The 20,043-nt window shown below is 34.9% G+C and overlaps 1 protein-coding gene across 1 annotated transcript; it reads left to right on the forward strand.

The window, feature by feature from the left end:
* The first annotated feature begins 274 nt into the window (after positions 1–274).
* Positions 275–18,985, forward strand: LOC108693709 (neural-cadherin-like). Its single transcript, XM_018202781.1, has 10 exons — positions 275–1,586; positions 2,694–2,702; positions 3,375–3,566; positions 5,042–5,288; positions 6,525–6,744; positions 6,959–7,235; positions 8,581–9,176; positions 10,159–10,305; positions 11,126–11,317; positions 18,624–18,985. Exons 1-10 carry the CDS (start codon positions 275–277, stop codon positions 18,906–18,908), a joined length of 3,477 nt encoding a protein of 1,158 aa, XP_018058270.1. The 3' UTR covers positions 18,909–18,985.
* Positions 18,986–20,043: the final 1,058 nt, after the last annotated feature.

Raw genomic sequence — 20,043 nt, forward strand, 5'->3', positions numbered from 1 at the left:
CATCTTCTTCATAAAAACTTTACAGTATATTATTTTTAAATATATTAATTTTATGTTCATTTATCATGTTTCATTTCGTTTGACTAACAATTTTCTCTGTAATCTGTTTTCAGTTGGCATCGACACTGATGTTCTAGTAAAGGTACCCGGCGTACTGAGAGAAAGAGAGAGAGAGAGAGAGAGCGCGCGCGAGAGAGAGAGAGAGAGAGGGAGAGAGAGAAAGAGAGAGAAAGAGAGAGAGGATAGAGTAGGAGAGCAATACAAACAGAGCAGCATGTTGCGTGCACAAGTCATCGTCTTCCTACTGGCAATTACTTCCGTCTATGCCAAGGTAGCCGTGTTGCCGCACGATGTCTACCCCGGTTACGAGGTGACGCAATTCCGGCGCGACGCGAGTCGCGCTTCCAATTTCCGTCTTCTGGAAACCGGTTTCTCCAAGTACTTCACTGTGCTGGGTAACGGCCTGGTGATGACGACGTCAGATCTGACGCCGCTGGTGGATCGCTCCGTGAACCTGATCGTTCTGGAGGAACTGGCCAACGGCACGCAGACCCACGATCTTCACCTCTACGTCATCAATCGCCGAAATATGCTGACCTTCTCGCATGATCGTCTGGGTGAAGGTGAAGTACCGGAGAATTCACCGATTGGAACGAGGATAGATGGCTTTCCAATTTTGCGGGCACGCGGCAGTTTTCCGGTTCACTATAAGATCCTACCGGATAATAATGGGGAACGTCCCTTTGCTCTGCGAGAGACTGAATCCAATGATACCGGCTTCAATCTTACCCTGAAGAATCAGATGCAGGGCGTCAGAGTAGTCACCGCAAAACCTCTAGATCGCGAGATTCACGGTATCTATACTGTCGTGATACATGCGTCGGATGGTAATTTTCTCAGCACTTCAAAGATCAGTGGTATCGTTCATGTACTAGATCAGAACGACAATAGTCCTATCTTCGAACGCGAGCTGTACATTTTCGAGATCAGACCAACGAATTTGGACACCTTGCGTAAAGGTAACGTGGCGCAACCCGGTTGGAAAAGGTTCTCCACAGTGGGCAAAGTCACGGCCAAGGACGCCGACGGGGACAAGGTCGCGTACAAGTTGGTCACGCCTAGTAGCCTACTGATCGTCGTACCACAGACCGGCGAATTGTTGCTGACTGGCGAGCCGGAAGTCAATCCGGAGCAGGATAGTGAATGCGAGTTAATCGTTGAAGCGCACGACCTACACACACCGAGTCGCAATACTGAGAAACCGGCCAAGGTTATCGTGAGGTTCCTCACCTCAGAACCAGACGACCCACCGGAAGTGCATCGTATAGAGAAAAGAAGGGTTACTAGAGCAGTGCGACCGACAAAGAAAGTCGACTTCACAGAAGCGGACGGAAATATCGAAGGCAAGATTGCGTTTTATCTAGAGAAGGAAAATGAGAAGGAGACCTACAAGATAAGAGACGAGAACAAGTGGGTCACCGTGGGTGCCAATGGTTCTGTGATGGTCAAACAGAAATGGGATTACGAAGAGTTGGGCCCAGAGAAGACCATTGACTTTTGGGTTACTATTACGAACACAGGTACAGGTACTATCACAAAGAATTTTTCAAATTTTATCTAAATCCTCCGATCTTGATGTCAAGATGTGTTTTTAGCGAACAAATGTTTCTGTATATATTTTAATCAATTTGATTTTATTGTTATGGAGAAAATATATTCTCTGGAAAATATTTATTTTGCATAATTTCGCTTTTAATATTTTATATTATATAATTTATAATATTTAAATACAAATATCTTTTTATAATTTTTATATTGTTTAATTAATTTTTGCTTCGGTATTCTCTGCATGTATAGAGCCCTGCGTGCGATATCCACCCGGTGTCCCGTGCCCATATTATGATGGTAAAATTTTATTTCGATAATTAATGCATAACAATAATCTCAACTCTGGCACATTTCATGGCCCATTCTTGTACACACGCTTTTCTTTTCATGCTCTATCATTGGGACTCTGTTTAGGGTGCGGTATCTCTCGTTTTATGTAATTTCGAGCATGCACAGAAAGAACGATTTGCTGAATCTAAAAACTTAGCTAGATATAGATCTGAAAATAATTTTGTGTTGGACATGAAAATAATTAACAAAACGCTTACACTTGATGAAATTGCTGCAAAAAGTTTTAATATTCTAGCAACGAGTTTGAGCGTTCTGCATAATTTGAATAGTCTAAATAGAATTATTTTCAAATGTGTGTCTAGTTGAATTTTTAAATTTTTACTTCAGCAAAACTATTCTTTTTGTGTGGGTAAGAATATTTTAGCAAGTTAAAAAATATTATATTTTGCAGAAATTAAGCGAGATTAAATATATATATATGGCAATAAATATTTAAAGATATACCTTCTACGTTTTCTTTTTACTCATTTCTAATATTACATTTTGTTGTCGTATATTAATTACTTGGAAAATATAAAATGTGTATATAATTATAATATACAAGTAATAAGGGATTTATATACTTTATATACTTTATTTACATATTATGAATCAAAATTATGTAATCGCAAATTGTTACAAAATATTTATTGCCGTATCTGTCTGCTGTATCTCAGGAAAAATATTTTCCGCAAGTATATATTACTAATAATAATTGTAACTCTTTTCTTTTCTTGCATCATCGGTTTCCAAAGGATTTCAATGTAAGTATCAATCCCTGTATATATATTTCACCTTCTTTATAATATGCATACACATAAATATATTACACATAAAATATATGACACATAAGTCAAACATTACTGTATCTCATATTGCTTCTAAATTGCACTTTCATGTTCTCTCAAAAGATTTTTGTAGAAGCGCATTCTTATTGCTCACGCTTTGAGTAGCACTTTAGATATTACAAAATAAATTTCTGTTTATCACTCAGCACTGCTATGAACGCTATTTGTGTACGAAAAACTGGGAATATGTATAATATTTGTATAAAAAAGAAAGAAGAATATTGTTGAATTCTAATTGAATCTCTCTCATTTTGAAAGAAAATAACTACTGCAGGTAATATGAAAGAAACATATACTATGTAATTTCTTCCAAACAACATATTTCCTTACAAAATCTAATTTAGTATCTTTCACGTAAAGCATAATAAAAAAATATAATATGATTTACTTTCGTTGTATGATTAAATACAGATTCGCATTGAGGTCATTAATCTTCAGAGTGTTCCATTAAAAAATAAGCATTGAAACAGCGTTGCAATAAAGATTAAAATTTCGCAACACGCAAGTGGCATACCAGCAACGCTGCTCTCATTATTAATGCATTCGCGTGGCTGTTACGTGTACGCGATAATCGATGTGACGTTATAGATACCGACAATCAGCGCGTCATCATCAACATGAAGGATGTGAATGACGAGCCTCCGTATTTCATTAATCGGCCACTACCGATGCAAACGGTTGTCCAGCTGAACGCACCGCCGAACACTCACGTGTTCACCCTTCAAGCCAGGGATCCTGACACCGACCACAACATCCATTACTTCATCGTACGAGATCGAAGTACGTAATGCCACGAGTAATCGAGATTCGATATTTCGAACATTAACTTGTACGTTCATCGTGTTGCTGATAATATATATAATAAAGAGCGAGCTTAATCTCGATAAAAAGAAATAAAATGCACGTGGAGTATATATAAACTTTCTAGGAAATTGATAATCCATTTAAATAATATTTAAGCAATACTGATATAAATTGTTTTTGAGTTTATGCTACACTTGAAAAACTGGATAGAAAAGGGAAATAATTTCCAATATCCATATCGTACATACATTAAAACAAAATTTAATAAATCTTTGCTTTAACGATTAATTGACAATTTCAAAGAAAAGTTTAATATAAAGATATGTAATTAAAAAGATATGTAATTAAAAATTTTAATAATATTCATTCTAATTTTATACATCTACGTCTTTTATACTGTTTGCCTTATAGATGTACATATATTAATTTTAGATTTATAAATGTAATAATTATTATAAGGCTTGTTTGTTTTCATAATAATTCAGTTCTATCAATTAACTTTTGTAAAAATATTAAATTACATATCACCAAAAAATTCACCATTGATAGAAAGAGTGTATTTCCTCAATATTCTTATAACAAACATCATTATGCATATTTATTATTATACATATACCATAAATTATTATATTCCACATGCATTTCATTATCTTATTGCAGAGAAAAATTAATTTTCATATCGGCAAAAAATATATAAAAACTTGCTCTTGATAAAAGCTACATTATTACTAACTAATTAGAAAGAATAATTGTCTCGTTTGTATAAGTAAAACATTAATTGAGAATTTGGTGCTAAATTTTTCATTAAATGGGAGAATATAATTGTCGATTGAACATTTCATTAATTATAAGAGAAATATATGTCGAATTTAACAAACGCCACATAGGAATGTAGAACGATGGCGATATGGCCTAATTATTAATTTACATGCATTGCATCGGCGTAAAATTGTGCATTGTTCTCATTGAAAATGCACCCGATGATTATAACGTCGACCTAGTATCATATTCCGCAATTTATAAGATTATATAGTAATGACGCCATTACGCCGAGTGCTTTCCTTGCACAAATGCTTCGATATCATGAACAATTTTTATCGCGACATGAATATGAAGTATAAATCCATTTTGTGTTATTAATATACGCTCAATAATTAATGAAGTGACGAACTTAAATACGATGACATTTAAAATTGACTGTTTTTTTCATTTGCTTCTCTGCAAATGCCCAACTTTAGATTTATGTATCAATTTGCTTACTATTTTAATCAAAATTTAATTTAATTTAAATTCAAATAAATAAAAACTAGAAATCATAATATAATTAGAATGCAATATTGGTGCATTACAAGATTTTCATTGGCGTAACTAATGGAGATGATGTATCCTAACTGATTCCTTTAATTAATTAATTAATTAATTAATTAATTAATTAATCACATTGCACGCAGCTGGCGGTCGCTTTGAGGTCGATGAGAGATCAGGAGTAGTACGTACTCGAGGTACCGACCTCTTCCAGCTGGATATGGAGTATGTCCTTTACGTGAAAGCTGAGGATCAGAACGGTCGTATCGACGAGAGGCGTTTCCAGTCGACTCCTGAGGAGAGACTATCGATCGTCGGTGGAAAACGCGCACCGCAGTTCTATATGACGGCGTACGAGGCTGAGATACCGGAAAATCAGAAGAAAGACTCCGAGTTAGTTCGCAAGTCTATTTCCAAAATGAATTAATTCTTTTAGTTCGTACTTATTAAAAGAGCGGCCTGAATGTTTTTTCAATATAATGCACAGAAAGAATAATTTTACTAAAATAATTTTACTAAAATATCTAAAAATTTAGTTAGATACAAATTTGAAAATAACTTTGTTGGATCATCAAAATAATTATGAACATTTAAGTATTGAATGTTGCAAAAAATTTTAATATTACGGCAACCAATTTAGACATTCTGCATAATTATTTTGATAGTCCAAATAAAATTATTTTCTGATCTATATATAGCTAAATTTTTGATATTTCAGTAAAAACAATTCTTTTCGTTTTGTTTCTATCATAAACTCTCACTCTCGTAAATTATATAGCACTTTTCGAGAAAGCTATTTTTTTGTATAGTGCTTTCTGTTTATAAAAATATAATTTATACTTATCCTCCGGATAATTTATATGTATCCTCCGGAGCTGACGAGTATTGAGAACCCATTCAATTCTATTTTTTTTATACTACATTTACAAATTCGAATTATTATTATTAAAATAAACTTACAATTAATATTCACTTACACATTTCCTTTTTTATACAAATTATGCGCTGAAAGAAATATTTCGTATAAATAACTATAATTTTTTATATAAAATTATAATTATTCATACACAACATTCCTCTCAGTGTTATTTTGGTTCCTTGGAATTAATTAATGCCTTTTAGTATTAATATAAAATAGTCAATATGTTAAATAAATTTTACAGACTTAGCGTCAGCAACTATATTGTTATAGATTTTGACGTTAGCTCCAGAGAAATAAAAATATTACAAGAAATATAAAATATTTAATCTTTCTTTCTAAAATTAGTTGTTTATTGGATATTTCTGTTTTAATTTCTATTTAAATAAATCTCTGTTTTATTTGTTATTTTTATAATTACTTTTTCATGTCTAATTTGTCATAACATTCTTTATTTGCTTTCAATTACATTATTTGTATAAGATTGCTTGCATGAATATCGTAACTGTTTAACTTTAGTCCACTTTATTATCGAAATCTGTTTGTCTTCGAGTTAGTTGACTTTTCGAAGTTCGATCTAAATTCGACCGAGTTGCGTGACAAATAATAATCAAGACTTCTCAAACTTTTTTTTTCCACATCATAACTCTGCTTTTTCTAATCTATCAAGCTCGCGGGGAATATGAGTGTCACATGTTCAAACTTTTCAGTATAATATCGGTGAAAGCCAAGTCGTTCGCCGATCGAGAGATACGCTACACGCTGAAAGCACAAGGTCAAGGAGCCGCGGGTACATTCAACATCGGCCCGACTTCTGGAATTGTAAAACTTGCGAAAGAACTAGATTTTGAGGATCTACGGCAGCCCCACATTTATTCTCTGATAGTGACAGCTACGGAGGACTCTGGCGGTTTCTCAACATCAGTCGAGGTAACTAAATTTATGTTTCTCTCGAAACTTTGTTGTGTTTTCACGACGAAGAATAACAATCCTTTCTCCCAGAAAAATATAGCACACGCCAAAATCTGCATACAAACATATATGATATATCATTTCTCTTTACTTGTTGATTATTTTGAATTAAATGTCGAATTAATATTTTATCGTTATAACCATATCTTACGATTTTTTATTCAATTTTCAGTTAACAATCCGAGTATCGGATGTAAATGATAATGCCCCTAAGTTTGAGTTGCCGGATTATCAAGCTCACAACGTCGATGAGGATATTCCGTTGGGCACGAATATACTGAAAGTTAAAGCAACTGACGCCGATTCAGGAGCAAACGCGGAAATAGAATATTTAGTATCCGACGATCACTTCAGTGTGGATTCAAATGGTATTATTGTTAATAATAAACAACTCGATGCAGACAACAATAATGCCTATTACGAATTCATCGTTACTGCAAAGGATAAAGGTAAGTCACTTCAAAAAATAAATATACTTGGATTATAGCGTAATTCTAATTATAAAAAAATATATGTTTTGGCTTAACAGTAGAAATATGTACCAACGTTTCTTACTTATTAAAAGAACCAAAGGAATAAATTACTATTAAAAAAATGATATGAGAGAGAGAGAGAGAGAGAGAGAGAGAGAGAGAGAGAGAGAGAGAGAAATCAAATATTTTGACATAAAGGACATAACTATTAAAAAATTAAAAAATTTCAAAATCTTATTTTATATACAAAATACAATATTAATCTAAAAAAATAGAAACTGTCCATAATGAATGGCATTTTTAAATGTTAATCAACTTATTTTTGTTTCTTTTTCATTCACGATAAAACACATTGTATACGTAAGATTCGATTAATCGCGAATGAAATGACATTATAACTTGTTATTTTTATTGAATTTCACTGGATCACGGATGATCATTAAAATTCTTCGATATCTCTCAGCCTCGCTTTAAGAAATTCAAATATCGTGAAATTGTTGCTCGTACTATCCGGCGATATGATCACGTAAAAAGCAGAAATCGACATTTATAGTGTTCTGTCAGCAAGCTGAGGATCAACTTGAGCGGCTAAATCTCATGGATTTGGTTTTCAAACGAGCTTCAAATTCTCGTCTCGCACGGGCGCGAGATAAAGCTCACATCTGTAGACGCGAATTCGCATTATTTGCATATATACAGTGAGAATTTCGGGGCGGTTTTCAAACAAGTCGTGGCTTAATTGAAAATAAAGCGGCCGAATTGACACGAATAACACGTGCGCTTTTATTTATTGCGCATCCATGAATGTATTTTATATTGGAAAATTTGATGTCGCAGTAAATATTCCTTGATGCGTATCACATCCTAAATTCAATCATTTAAGTTACTATGCTGCGATTCGTATCATTTAAATCAATATATTGTTATGTTCGCGATTTGCATCGTTTTAAATACATTAAAAAGTTATACGTATATCTCTTGATTAAGTCTAATCTATAATTTGTGTCCTGATTTTGTTTTTAATTATTTTTTATATTTCTTGCCTATTTACTTTCTCTTCTGTTTCTTTATTTTCTGAGATAAAAGTTGACAACTTTGGAAGAAACAAGAAACACGTGACAAGAAATACGATTGTCGATTCTAAAGAAAGAAAATCGAAGAAAAGAAAAAAAGAAAAAACAAAAGACAATAAGAAAAGAGTACATTGTAGATTAGACTTTACATTTATGTTTTCTGCAAATTGTCGCTATTGTCAATTAGGAATTTAGTTCCGCCAGAGATCCAAATGTTTAATAAATAATTAAACGATCGTGCTTTTCAGGCGAACCATCAAAGACTGGCACGGCGACAGTGCGGATATACACAAAAAATAAAAACGATGAAGAGCCAAAGTTCTCTCAGCAGGTTTACACGCCTAACGTCGACGAAAATGCCGGACCGAACACTCTGGTCACCACCGTGGTAGCTTCTGACAAGGATGGCGATAACGTGAGGTTCCGATTTGTTGGCGGGAACACCACGTCGGGACAGTTCGTAATTGAAGAGATAACGGGTGTGATTCGTCTTCACGGGAAAGAAATCTCTTTGGATCGGGACAAATACGAGCTAAATGTCACTGCCTTGGACGACGGCGCGTGTTGTCCCAATGGCGATAAAACCATTCACACTAGCACCGCGGTTGTCGTCGTCTTTATAACTGACGTGAACGATAATAAACCGGTCTTCAAGGATTGCGGGATGTATTATCCGAAGGTGGAGGAAGGTGCGCCAAATGGTAGCACAGTTATCAAAGTACAGGCGACTGACGAGGATAAGGGTGTCAACGGACAAGTCAAGTATTCGATTGTGCAACAGCCTAATCAGAAAGGCACAAAGTTTACCGTTGACGAAGAAACTGGTCAGGTTTTGACTAATAAGGTACGATTAATGATCTTCTTTTTAATAGTTTTACGCATAAAATTTTAATAAATATTTATATTTAATATTACATTTTTCGATACTTTATATTTCTATTGATTCTACGTTTTAATTTTGATTATTGCATTTTATTTTAATATAGTTATGCAAAACGTACAAGTTTAATTCCGAATTTTACATTTGACCTGAAGTAACATTTGATAAAGCCATAAAATTATGTTGACTATATCAGAATGTATCAGCTTTAAAAGATAATACGAATGCAATTCGCTTGGAGAGTGCATTTAGTATTCTGAACACATTAAAAACATCTAACAATCATTAACTCTAGCTCTACTTTTCCATCTTTTGTACATATCGCAGACCGAACGATAAGCATGCAAGGCACTTAATTCTAATTGCTGTTCGTGCCGCGAATCCATAAAGATTTCTAACAAACAGATATTGCAATAATATATCTACTTGTAAGTCATTTTTATACATTTCTATTACTTTTCGCTTTTTTCATACCTATTTCATTATTTACACTTTTACTGAATATTTATAAAAATTTAGATATACATATATAGATTTAAAAATAATTTTATTGGACAACCAAAACAATTATATAAGAAACTCATGATAATCAATACTGCAAAAATGATTCAGCAACCAGCAACCACAATTTCCAACCATTCTTTCTATGTATCAAAAGTAATAGAGAATATATACATTCATCTATATACATTCTGTTAATTAAATATGAACAGGAAATTCTGGAATAAAATTTGTGCTCCTCTAAAAATGCAATAAAACTTGATCAATTGTTGATTTAATCATATAGTTTACTATTGTTTCCTATAACAGCAATTTTTTTCTATAATTTTCGTTCTATCGTGACAATTTTTTAAATTTCATATTGCTCGTAGAGTGGTTGTACAATATTGTAAATATTAAGATTTCGTTATGTATTTGCATTTAATAATAAACATGACTGTTCTAGGTGTTTGATCGCGAAGGCGACGATGGAAAATTTGTATCCGTCACCGTTAAGGCGACGGATCAGGGTGAGCCCTCGTTGGAAGGTGTTTGCTCATTTACCGTCGAAATAACGGACGTGAACGACAACCCACCGTTGTTTGACCGACAGGTGGGTACACTTTACCTCAAACCAAGCATTTAGGAAGCCATACGGGTTAGAAACGCTGCAGCAGATGTCCGGAAATAAGACTGAGCGTGACAAAGCCACCATCAGTACGTTATGCATCGATGCATGTAACTCAAGATTATTCGCGAAGTAACTTTGGACTAGTTTTATCGCGTTTACTCAATCAAAGTACATACATTCTGCATACTACCTACATCAATTTAATATACGTACAGAGAATTTGTATAGCGAACGGAGAACAAGTCCATAATTTGTTAAGTTCACAACACGAAGCCATATCTAAAGTGGATCTCGTAAATTATGAACTCAGTTCATTTCTATTTTAAACACGCTTGTTATGTGAATATTTGAGAAGAAATTTAAGTTACATTTTCTTTTCTTTAGTCAATAAAATCCCGCTATATTAAGTAAAAAGAAATGCTTCATGAGAGACGACTATTATTTAATTTTGCAGATATAGCATAAAGAAAATTGAAATTGTTTAATATTGTTTTGACAAAGAAATTTATAATTGAATACTAACTTACTTTATACTTTAATAAGAATAATTTTGTAAATGTATAATAAGTTTGTAAATGTAATGTAAAGAAAATTGAATTGTTTGACATTTTTGACAAAGAGTATTTGTAATTAAGTGGGTTCAATAGATGTCCGCTCCAAAGGATTAATTTTAAAAACTGAATATTTTATAATTTTCGCTCTTAAATAACTATATCATATATTTGTATTTTATAAAAATGTAACTAAATATCTCTAAAAATATCAAATTGACGTATGAAATATATTTTCTGTCCTTTCGCAGAGGTATGTGGAAAACGTGAAGCAGGACGCGAGCATTGGAACAAACATATTAAGAGTGTCGGCATCCGACGAGGATGCTGACAACAACGGTGCAATCGTGTACTCGCTGAGCTCACCCAATAACGAGCAGAATCTGGAATACTTTGAAATCCAACCAGAGTCTGGTTGGATCGTATTAAAGAAACCCCTAGACGTGAGTATCCTCATTAAATCGCTGATCTACATATCGTCTCTCTTTAGCAGTATGGACAGCATCGTTTTCCTGGAACACACCCACTTTTTCGTGGGCGAGGCTTGCAATTTTTCTTTGCGGCTTGCCAGCTTCTTTTGCTCTCAGATACACTGGATACCACGGGAAACGAAAGTCTCAGCAATATAAGCCATCTCGCGATGTTGACAACGCGCGCAATAATGTTTGATGCTTTAACTAAATATATTTAATATTATTATTCGCGACATTTTCGAGAATGATATCCTGCGGATTCTACTCGTCCCGAACAAGTGTCGCGTGTCCCAGGAATATGTAAGCTATATACGTAGTATATTATATCTATTTATATATACATATATACGTATATATATATATATGATCTCGTATAAATATAAAACTTGAGTGTACACCTTCTGCCGATATATTGTACGTTTACGTTGACTTACGTTATATTTAATACGAATCCGTTTTGTTGCTGAGCGGATAAACTTGTATACTAATATACGTTTGGTCGGCAATTATTTCTCTCATCACTAATATGCAACGAAATGAGTTTCCTTTTTACGGCACATGTATAGAACTTTTTAATTCCCATTGATATGCACAATGTGTTCACTATGGTAAATACTTAGCTATGCCTGATTTCCTCAAACGCTTCATGTACCTGAATCGATCGACCGTTCGGGCTATTTTTGCAACAAAACACTCTCTCTCTGTCTCTCTCATTCTCTCTATTGAGAACATACTCGCGGCGCGAGTACCTTTTTAAATGATTCCAAACGAAGCCTCTTGTCCAGTTTTTTCATTCACTTTTCATCGAAAATCGGTCGTCGAGTTACGTATGAGCGGTCGAAAAAAAAAAAGAAAAAAAAATAACGCGCGCGTACATACTTTTTCTTTTCCGTCCTTCTTTTTCTCTTCACTTCATTTCTTTTGTTCGCTATTCGTTTTGCCCGCGTTTTCCGGTTTTATGCCGCGACGCCAATCATGATTTTCGATCAATTTGGCGAGTTGTAAAATGCCGACCCGTGTGATTTTGCAAAAAAAAAAAAGACGCGTGCGGATCGACGTGCGTGTGCACGGTCGACCGAACGCGAACGTGTGCACTTTTCATACTTTTCCCAAAAGTAGCCAAGAAAAGGATATGTGTGATTTTTGTACGTGTTACGCGTTGTGGAGAAACGGGAAAAAAATGGAAAGGAAAGATGCAAAACAATGATAAGAGACATGACAAAAGAGATGGAAACGTTCGGAGGAAACTAATGATCTTTAATTAATCAACTAACATTATTAATTGTGAATGTTTTTCAAAAGGGAAGTGATGTTTTTTGAACTTCCAGGAGCAGGTGGGAACAACATTTTTTGAGCCCCACGTACGGTGTACTTCAACCTCTACGCATTTTGTGGTGCATCAGACATAAACAATTTTTGACAATGCTTGCATATTTTATATGAATGTGTTTTTGATTCCTTTACAGGAACGGATCTCGCTCTCGCTCCTACATCCATCCTCGCCTTCTCTCTCTCTCTCTCTCTCTCTCTCTCTCTCTCTCTCTCTCTCTCTCTATTATCTTTATCTCTATCTTTATCTATATCTTATGTCTATCTCTAATTTCTGAATCATTATCTTTTTTCCTTTTTGTACAAAAAATATTTTTCAGTATGTTGCATTTTGTTGTAATGTCGATGATCGAATTATTTTTCCTGAATATTTTGCCTGCCCTATCATTACTTTTATAAGTTTGATAAGTTTTTCTTTCTATTTATCTATTTTAATTGATTTGTATGTTAGACGAAGCCTGCGTTCCTTGTTTAATTACTATTTCTTTTAATTCATAACATAATAATAATTTATTTCATCTTTCTTTTTACATTTCACTCTTCCTATTTCTTTTCTCTCTTTCTCTAATATACTTTCTTTCTCTGACGTTTCCTGATTTTCATCCCACTCTCCCGGTGTACCACGACGTGACTGACAAAGAAAAGGAAAAGAACATGAAAAGTATTTTTGATTGAGAGCGTTTACCAATATATAGATATGTGTACATATGTATAGATCATAAGAGAACTGTCCGTGGTGTGACATTTTTTCTTCTGTGATTGGGGCGGCATACCACTGTCGTGAAAACGGGAAGAATGAAAGTGAACGGAACTAATCACGGAATGAAAGGAAAGCCGAAAACGTGCGGATTAACTATCACGACGATCAGAAATAACGTCCATCGGTTTTTGAGTGTCGTTAACGAGAACGAATCAGACGAGGGGTCGTCATAATTTTTTTTTCTCCCCGTCTTAACTCTCTCTCCCCCAAAAACCTTCCAACCTCTGTCACCAATCTCTCTATATATCCCGCCCTTTCTTTTCCCTTCCTCGTCGATCCCGATGCCTCTTTATCGCATTCTCGCTTGCATGAAAATGCCTGCATTGGTTGATTTCGTAAAGAAACTAATTTGAACTTCTTATTGTTTATGTTTGTGTTCATTGCACCATTTACTTTCTTCGGATTTGATGATGACAAAAAAAAAGGGCTGTTTTCCAGTAAGTAGGATCTATATTCTTGTGTTTCACACCTTGCATCGAGACACATCATGATGTGACCATTGTTATACCAGCGTAAAAGAAAAGTATAATATTCGTTGCTAATACTAGAGCGCCTTTCCGTTCGATTATTCAACATTCTATCGTTTCGATGATTTTTCGCCTCTGTTATTATCGTTGTCACTCGGAGACGTCACTCTCTTTTTCTCTCTTTCTCTCTCTATTTCTATCTGTCTATTCTGCTCTATTCTTTTTCTCTTCTTGTTGCTCAATTTCTACTAAATATCTTTATATCTAATCATTTCTTTTCGAGCATTTTTCGAAACTCTTTATATCATGCGCGATGTATTTTTTATGTATATACACACGTGCTACCGCGCTGTCTACTTTCGCTCTTTCATCCTGGTCTCGTATGTATTCATAGGTGAAGGATGCCTTTATTGTGCTGATCTGCGCCACCAGTGATCTGTCAATTTGTCCGCGGTGAATATCCAATGAACGTTTCACAAACTTTAATATAAATAGTTATCCTTATATATAGGATGTCCTTTTCTATATTAAATTTTCTTTATATATTGAATTTAGAAAAATTCATCTTCCCCTAAATTATTTAAAAATTATATTGTTTTATGTTAAAAATTAACATTTTGATGCAATTTTAATGTAAAAATTCTCGAATACGTTGATTTTTAAACAAAATAAATTTATTATTACACAAGTTTAGAGTTATAATTAAATTAATTTATAATACTGTAATAAATTTTTTTTAAATTTAATTGTGCACTAAATACGATCTGCTTCTCTAAAAATCACATAAGGATGTGTTTTTATTTATTACTTTATGTATAATAAATAGCATCATTTGTGATAGTATTTCACATAAGCACTTTTTAAAATACTAATCAGCGTATTTATTAATGAAATTATGATTAAAATGTAAATATTTTATTTGTAATATATTTAAACTGTCCGTTGGATATTGACTATTATGGGGATCTAGTTCCATTTTACTGGAACAGCTTCAATAATTACTTTTAATGTTCCAGGAAGAGTGCTGATAGATTTTCGTTACTAAAAATCTTATGAGATAGCAAGATTATAGACAAATGTTCGCAAACAAATGTTCACTTGGAGACGAAGGATGCCGATTGTATGATCGGTTTCCAAATAATTGTTATGCGACGCTTTTATTAACATAAATCGCGATGTCGATGTTTACTACCTTAAGATCAGCGGGTGAATAGAGAGAATGTTGAAGAGAATTTTACAGTAAAGATTAAGCATTGAAAATTAAATTTTCACTCAGCTGTTCAATTCAATTTAATTCTATTAATTTTTCTGGATTATATTTTCGTTTATTAAATTTTTTACGATACGCAAGTTTTTAATATAACTCATAATATTTGTAACTTTAATATTTATCTTCTATTACTATTCACCCGCTATTGTACTTTATACTAGATAGTTTAGAAATATCTGCTACTTTTTAAATATAGATTCTCTGATGCTTGTAGATACTCTACAAAGAATTTGTATTATTTAAAAACAAAGTGGACATTCATAAATTCGGTATATAGTGAGGTGCGAAAAATCTGTTGTTCCTCAAGGAAAATTTTACTAAAATTTACTAGATTCTTAGAATCTAGAATTTTAGAATCTAGCTTTACATAATTATCAAATATAAGGCATTTGATAACAATAGGATAAAATATTAACTTAACTTAAGATAAAATATATTTAATCGAAGAATCTATAGATAGAAAGAAGCAATTCTAAAACATTTAGTATATCTTCCGCTTTCGTGTTATCTCGGATAAGCACAGTATTTCTCCAATGCAATCAACTAGTCAGCTAGTATTCAATGATTTTTAAAAATGCATTTTTTCATTAAAAAAAATTTTTATATAATTTAATATTTGCGATATATTATGTTATGCAATTATCAAATATCTTTGTTGACATAAAATCAAATTAAATCAAATAACATCACATTGATAAAAGTGTGTTTGCATCAACTAATATCAGTATAGCAATGAGCTCAAATATGCAAGCGTGTACATTTAACAGGTAGGTATTATCTATACCAACTACATCGTCTACATTTGTCTATGATCTTCGTAATCTACTTTTAATTAAATTTGATTTAATTAAATTGATTTTATTTAATTAAAATTAATTACTCTAAATGTCTATATCGATGTTTGTCATTGCTTTGTTAATCAACAAAAGTCGGCGATGTAATATTTTCATCGTTATTATCATTATAATCATCATCATCATCATCATCATCATCATCATCATGATTTTCATCATCACCGTCATCACATCACTGTATATTTATAATTACTTACGAAAAAATCTCACAGCATGTTTGAGTTCATTGCAGTAAACCTTGTTCTTATATGAGCGATGCGTTTGTGTTAAATTGAGCAAAAATTATTAGGAAAATTAATGGATTTGTACGTTAGGAAGGTAGTAAATCTATCACCGAGATAATACGCAGCGGAGTCACCCATGTCCACCAGGATACCTACGAGACTGCACGGTCCTTTATCTCTCTGTTTTTCTTTCTATCTATCTTTTCTATCTGTTCGTCTTTTTCTCTCTTCTTCTTCTGTTTCAATTTCACTCGCGAAAAAAGAAGAAAGACCGTCGAAGGTACTTTCTCATATGGACGCGCTCGACGCCGAGTGACGCCTTTAGCTCTTTCGTAAACTCCAACGGAAAAGAAACGAATAAAAAAAAAAACGAAAGAAAAGAAAAGTAAAAAGAGTGACGAAACGGAAAACAAAATCGCAAAAACAAAAAAAAACCGCCAACTATAAAATCCCGAAAGAAAATGTCCTATAAGTTGACGGCCCAATGTTTTGCCACTAGCGTGACAGCTATCGCCTGCGAGTACGGGCCTCCGACAGAGGGATGCCAGTCTTGTCCGCAGACGTGGACGTTGAGTTAGACGTCGTAGACAGAAACAATAAACCACCTGTGTGGGATGCGAATGTATACGGCCCCATTCACATCAAAGAAAATGTCACAGTGGGTACTGTAGTGACGTCGGTGAAAGCCAGGTTTGTATGCCACGACATGACCGAGACAAGACACGTGACATGCCGTGCCGTGCCATGCAGTGCTATCCCTCCTATCTCTCTTTTTCTCTCTCACTCTCTTTCTCTTTGATCTGTTAACCATCCCTAACTTATTTTGTCTCTTTCTCTTTTTTTGTTTCTTCCCCATTCAATTACTTACGTATTGTATTTGTCTTTCTGTCCCATTGATTTCCTTTATGGATTTACTCTCTGATACACTCTGGATTACTCTCTGGATTCTCTTTTTACCTCTGTTCTATTCTCTTTCCGACCCTATCACAACATTCAATCTCTATTTTGTTCATTTTCTTTTTACCTATTTCTCTTTTTAAACACACTCTTTTTACAGAACATACAATCTTTGTTCCTATTTTTAGTTGCGGAAGCACTTATGGTTAAGCGCGGCGCGGTAGATCGCTGATTGGCGGACACTCCTTCTCCTATTACTACAACAACTACTATTACTATACTGCTATCACTATCTTTTCCCAATATGTACTGTAGCGAGCCGCGGTGATCGCTCTTCGACGATATTTGAAGGCAGCGAGGATTCAATCGGGAAATCACTCGAAAATAATCGAGTCTTTTAATTTCTAAGTGGAGTAAGTTTTAACTATCGTATATAAACGATAATTTATAATATAAATTTTACAATTGATTATCCTGATCACCTGATACATCACATTACAATTTTCGAATGGCTGAATAATTTCCTTAGCATTTTTATTTTTTTGTAAAATGGGAAATTTATGAAACTTTTCATGAAATTATATACGTTCTGATTTATATATTATAGTTTTTCTCCATTTATTATTAGTAACATGGATACTATCGTAGAGAAATCTTTATCTTCAAATTGATCTTGAAGTACCACATAATCAGATCTTCTTGTTTTTTGTTGAAAATTTATAACAGATAATTACAGGACTGTTACAAATTGCGCGGCATCAAACGATACCGATCTGTGTAAAGATCTCTTTTACTACTGTATTAATAGATTTATTTCATAATTCTAAACTTACTTTACTTGAAAATTGAACAGGCTCTCGACAAACAAATCACTCGACAAGGAGTGACAAGAACCATGCTCCTTCAAAGACTCCGAAGACGCAGCGACCATCACGCGGATCATAGCGAATATACGCAATAACAACCACAATTGTGCAAATGCGGAAAGGCGGAGCGGTGATCCACAGACGTTTCTAGCGTGGTCATATAGTTTAAGCAAGGATGTAGCGAGAGAACCTGCTGTGCCTTTGCGATATTCTCGCGCAGAAATACAGGTTGCGGATCGTCGATCGTCCATCACGCCGCTCGTCACCCGGAGCTCGTACTGTTCGAGAACCACGTATCGCAATCGCGATTGCGAGCGCTTTTGCTATAACCTCACCGAACGTGCAAATTTGGCACGAGGGTGCGTGCATAATGCGAGCTCGCGCTCGCGTCAAAACCTTCCAGGCGTTGGCGGATAACCGAAGCAGGGCGTCCGCGAGTGACTGCCTAGCGGACTCAAGAGAGAGAGAAGCTTCTTCCCCTCCTCTCTCGAAAAGAACAACGGGGAGCAACATGTACCATGCACTCTCCCCCTGCCACGGGCCTTGGCGCCTTGACACTAACGCCGTTGTTTTTTGTTCCCGTTTGTTATACACGCGGTCTGGCCGTAGCGCGAGACGTACAAGCTGGAGGCGATGGCCAAAGACAGGGGCTACCCACCCTTGTCGCGAACGGTGGAGGTTCAGATTGACGTTGTGGACCGTGCGAATAATCCGCCCGTATGGGACCACGTAGTGTATGGCCCGATCTACATTAAAGAGAACATGGCCGTCGGGGCTAAAGTTGTGTCTATTAAAGCCAGGTCTGTCACACTGTCAATGCTCCGTGCGGCTCTCTGCACGAACCCGCCCTGCACGCAATCTCGTGGCAGTATTGTTCTTGTGCACGTTAATTGATATTGTGTACGAATCCACATTACACGCATCTCAAACACATTCATACACACAACACACGTGTCATGACTCGCAGAGGCGGCGCGCGCCACTACTCGCTCGCTCGCTCGCTCGCAAGCATACGCAGTATACACTTATGTTCGCATATAGGGTTGACTCGTAGAAGACACGATCGGAATGTCGAGTGTACAGGAGACGCACGATCGAGGATCGTGGAGAATATTGGAGGATCCTCGGCGCAGGACGTGGACATTAAAGCGATGGTTCTTGATGGATCGAGAAACTTGGAAACAGATTAGCGAGAGATAATTCATTACGTAAAGAAAGTTCAAATATCGAGGTATTTTGATTTTAAGAAACTTGGAAATAGATTAGCGAGAGATAATTCATTACGTAAAGAAAGTTCAAATATCGATCAAAATATATTTCGATTTTAAGAGAATTCTAAGAGAAGTAACAAACAAAGAAACAACACTTAGCTTCGAAGAGAATAAAATGACAATGGTAAAAATTAACAAAATCATTTCTGTAGATATCCGAAAGTAATTAGATTTATATTAACCACCGCGAATATCAAGAGCAATTAAAATCTTTGGTTATTTTTTAAAATATATAACTTAACTAAATTTTACTTTGCGAAATCTAGGTTCTCCTTCTGAGAAACATTGCGTAGGAACCATCGCTTCAGATTCGGAATCACTCTTGTTCAAGTCTTTTGCATTTGTACAAACACGCGAGACGTATTCAAACAGGCCAGGATACACCAATGTATGCATATTTATAGGCGCGGTGCACGTATATATAACTGTTCGCGAGATATCGGCTTCGTTAGCGTTGGCGTTTTATCTTTTTCGGCTTAAACGTGAACGCACTTGCGAACAATGCGATTATGTAGATTCCGCTAAGCGGATTATGTTCTTGAAACATTTTGCTGCATCTCAACACGCAGATATGAAGCTATTTTCATCGTTTCACGAGTGCTTTAATCAATTCCGCGCAGCGAGATTTAATTTCTTCCTACCATGACGTCAGTAAGACGTCTCTCTCGTGTAAACTAAATTGAATAAACGACATAACCGCTTTTCATCTGTAGACCGTAATTCATGGGAATATAAGAAACGGTTTGAGAACCGAGGAA

Source organism: Atta colombica, unplaced genomic scaffold, assembly GCF_001594045.1.
Source record: "Atta colombica isolate Treedump-2 unplaced genomic scaffold, Acol1.0 scaffold96, whole genome shotgun sequence".
Classification (NCBI taxonomy): domain Eukaryota; kingdom Metazoa; phylum Arthropoda; class Insecta; order Hymenoptera; family Formicidae; genus Atta; species Atta colombica.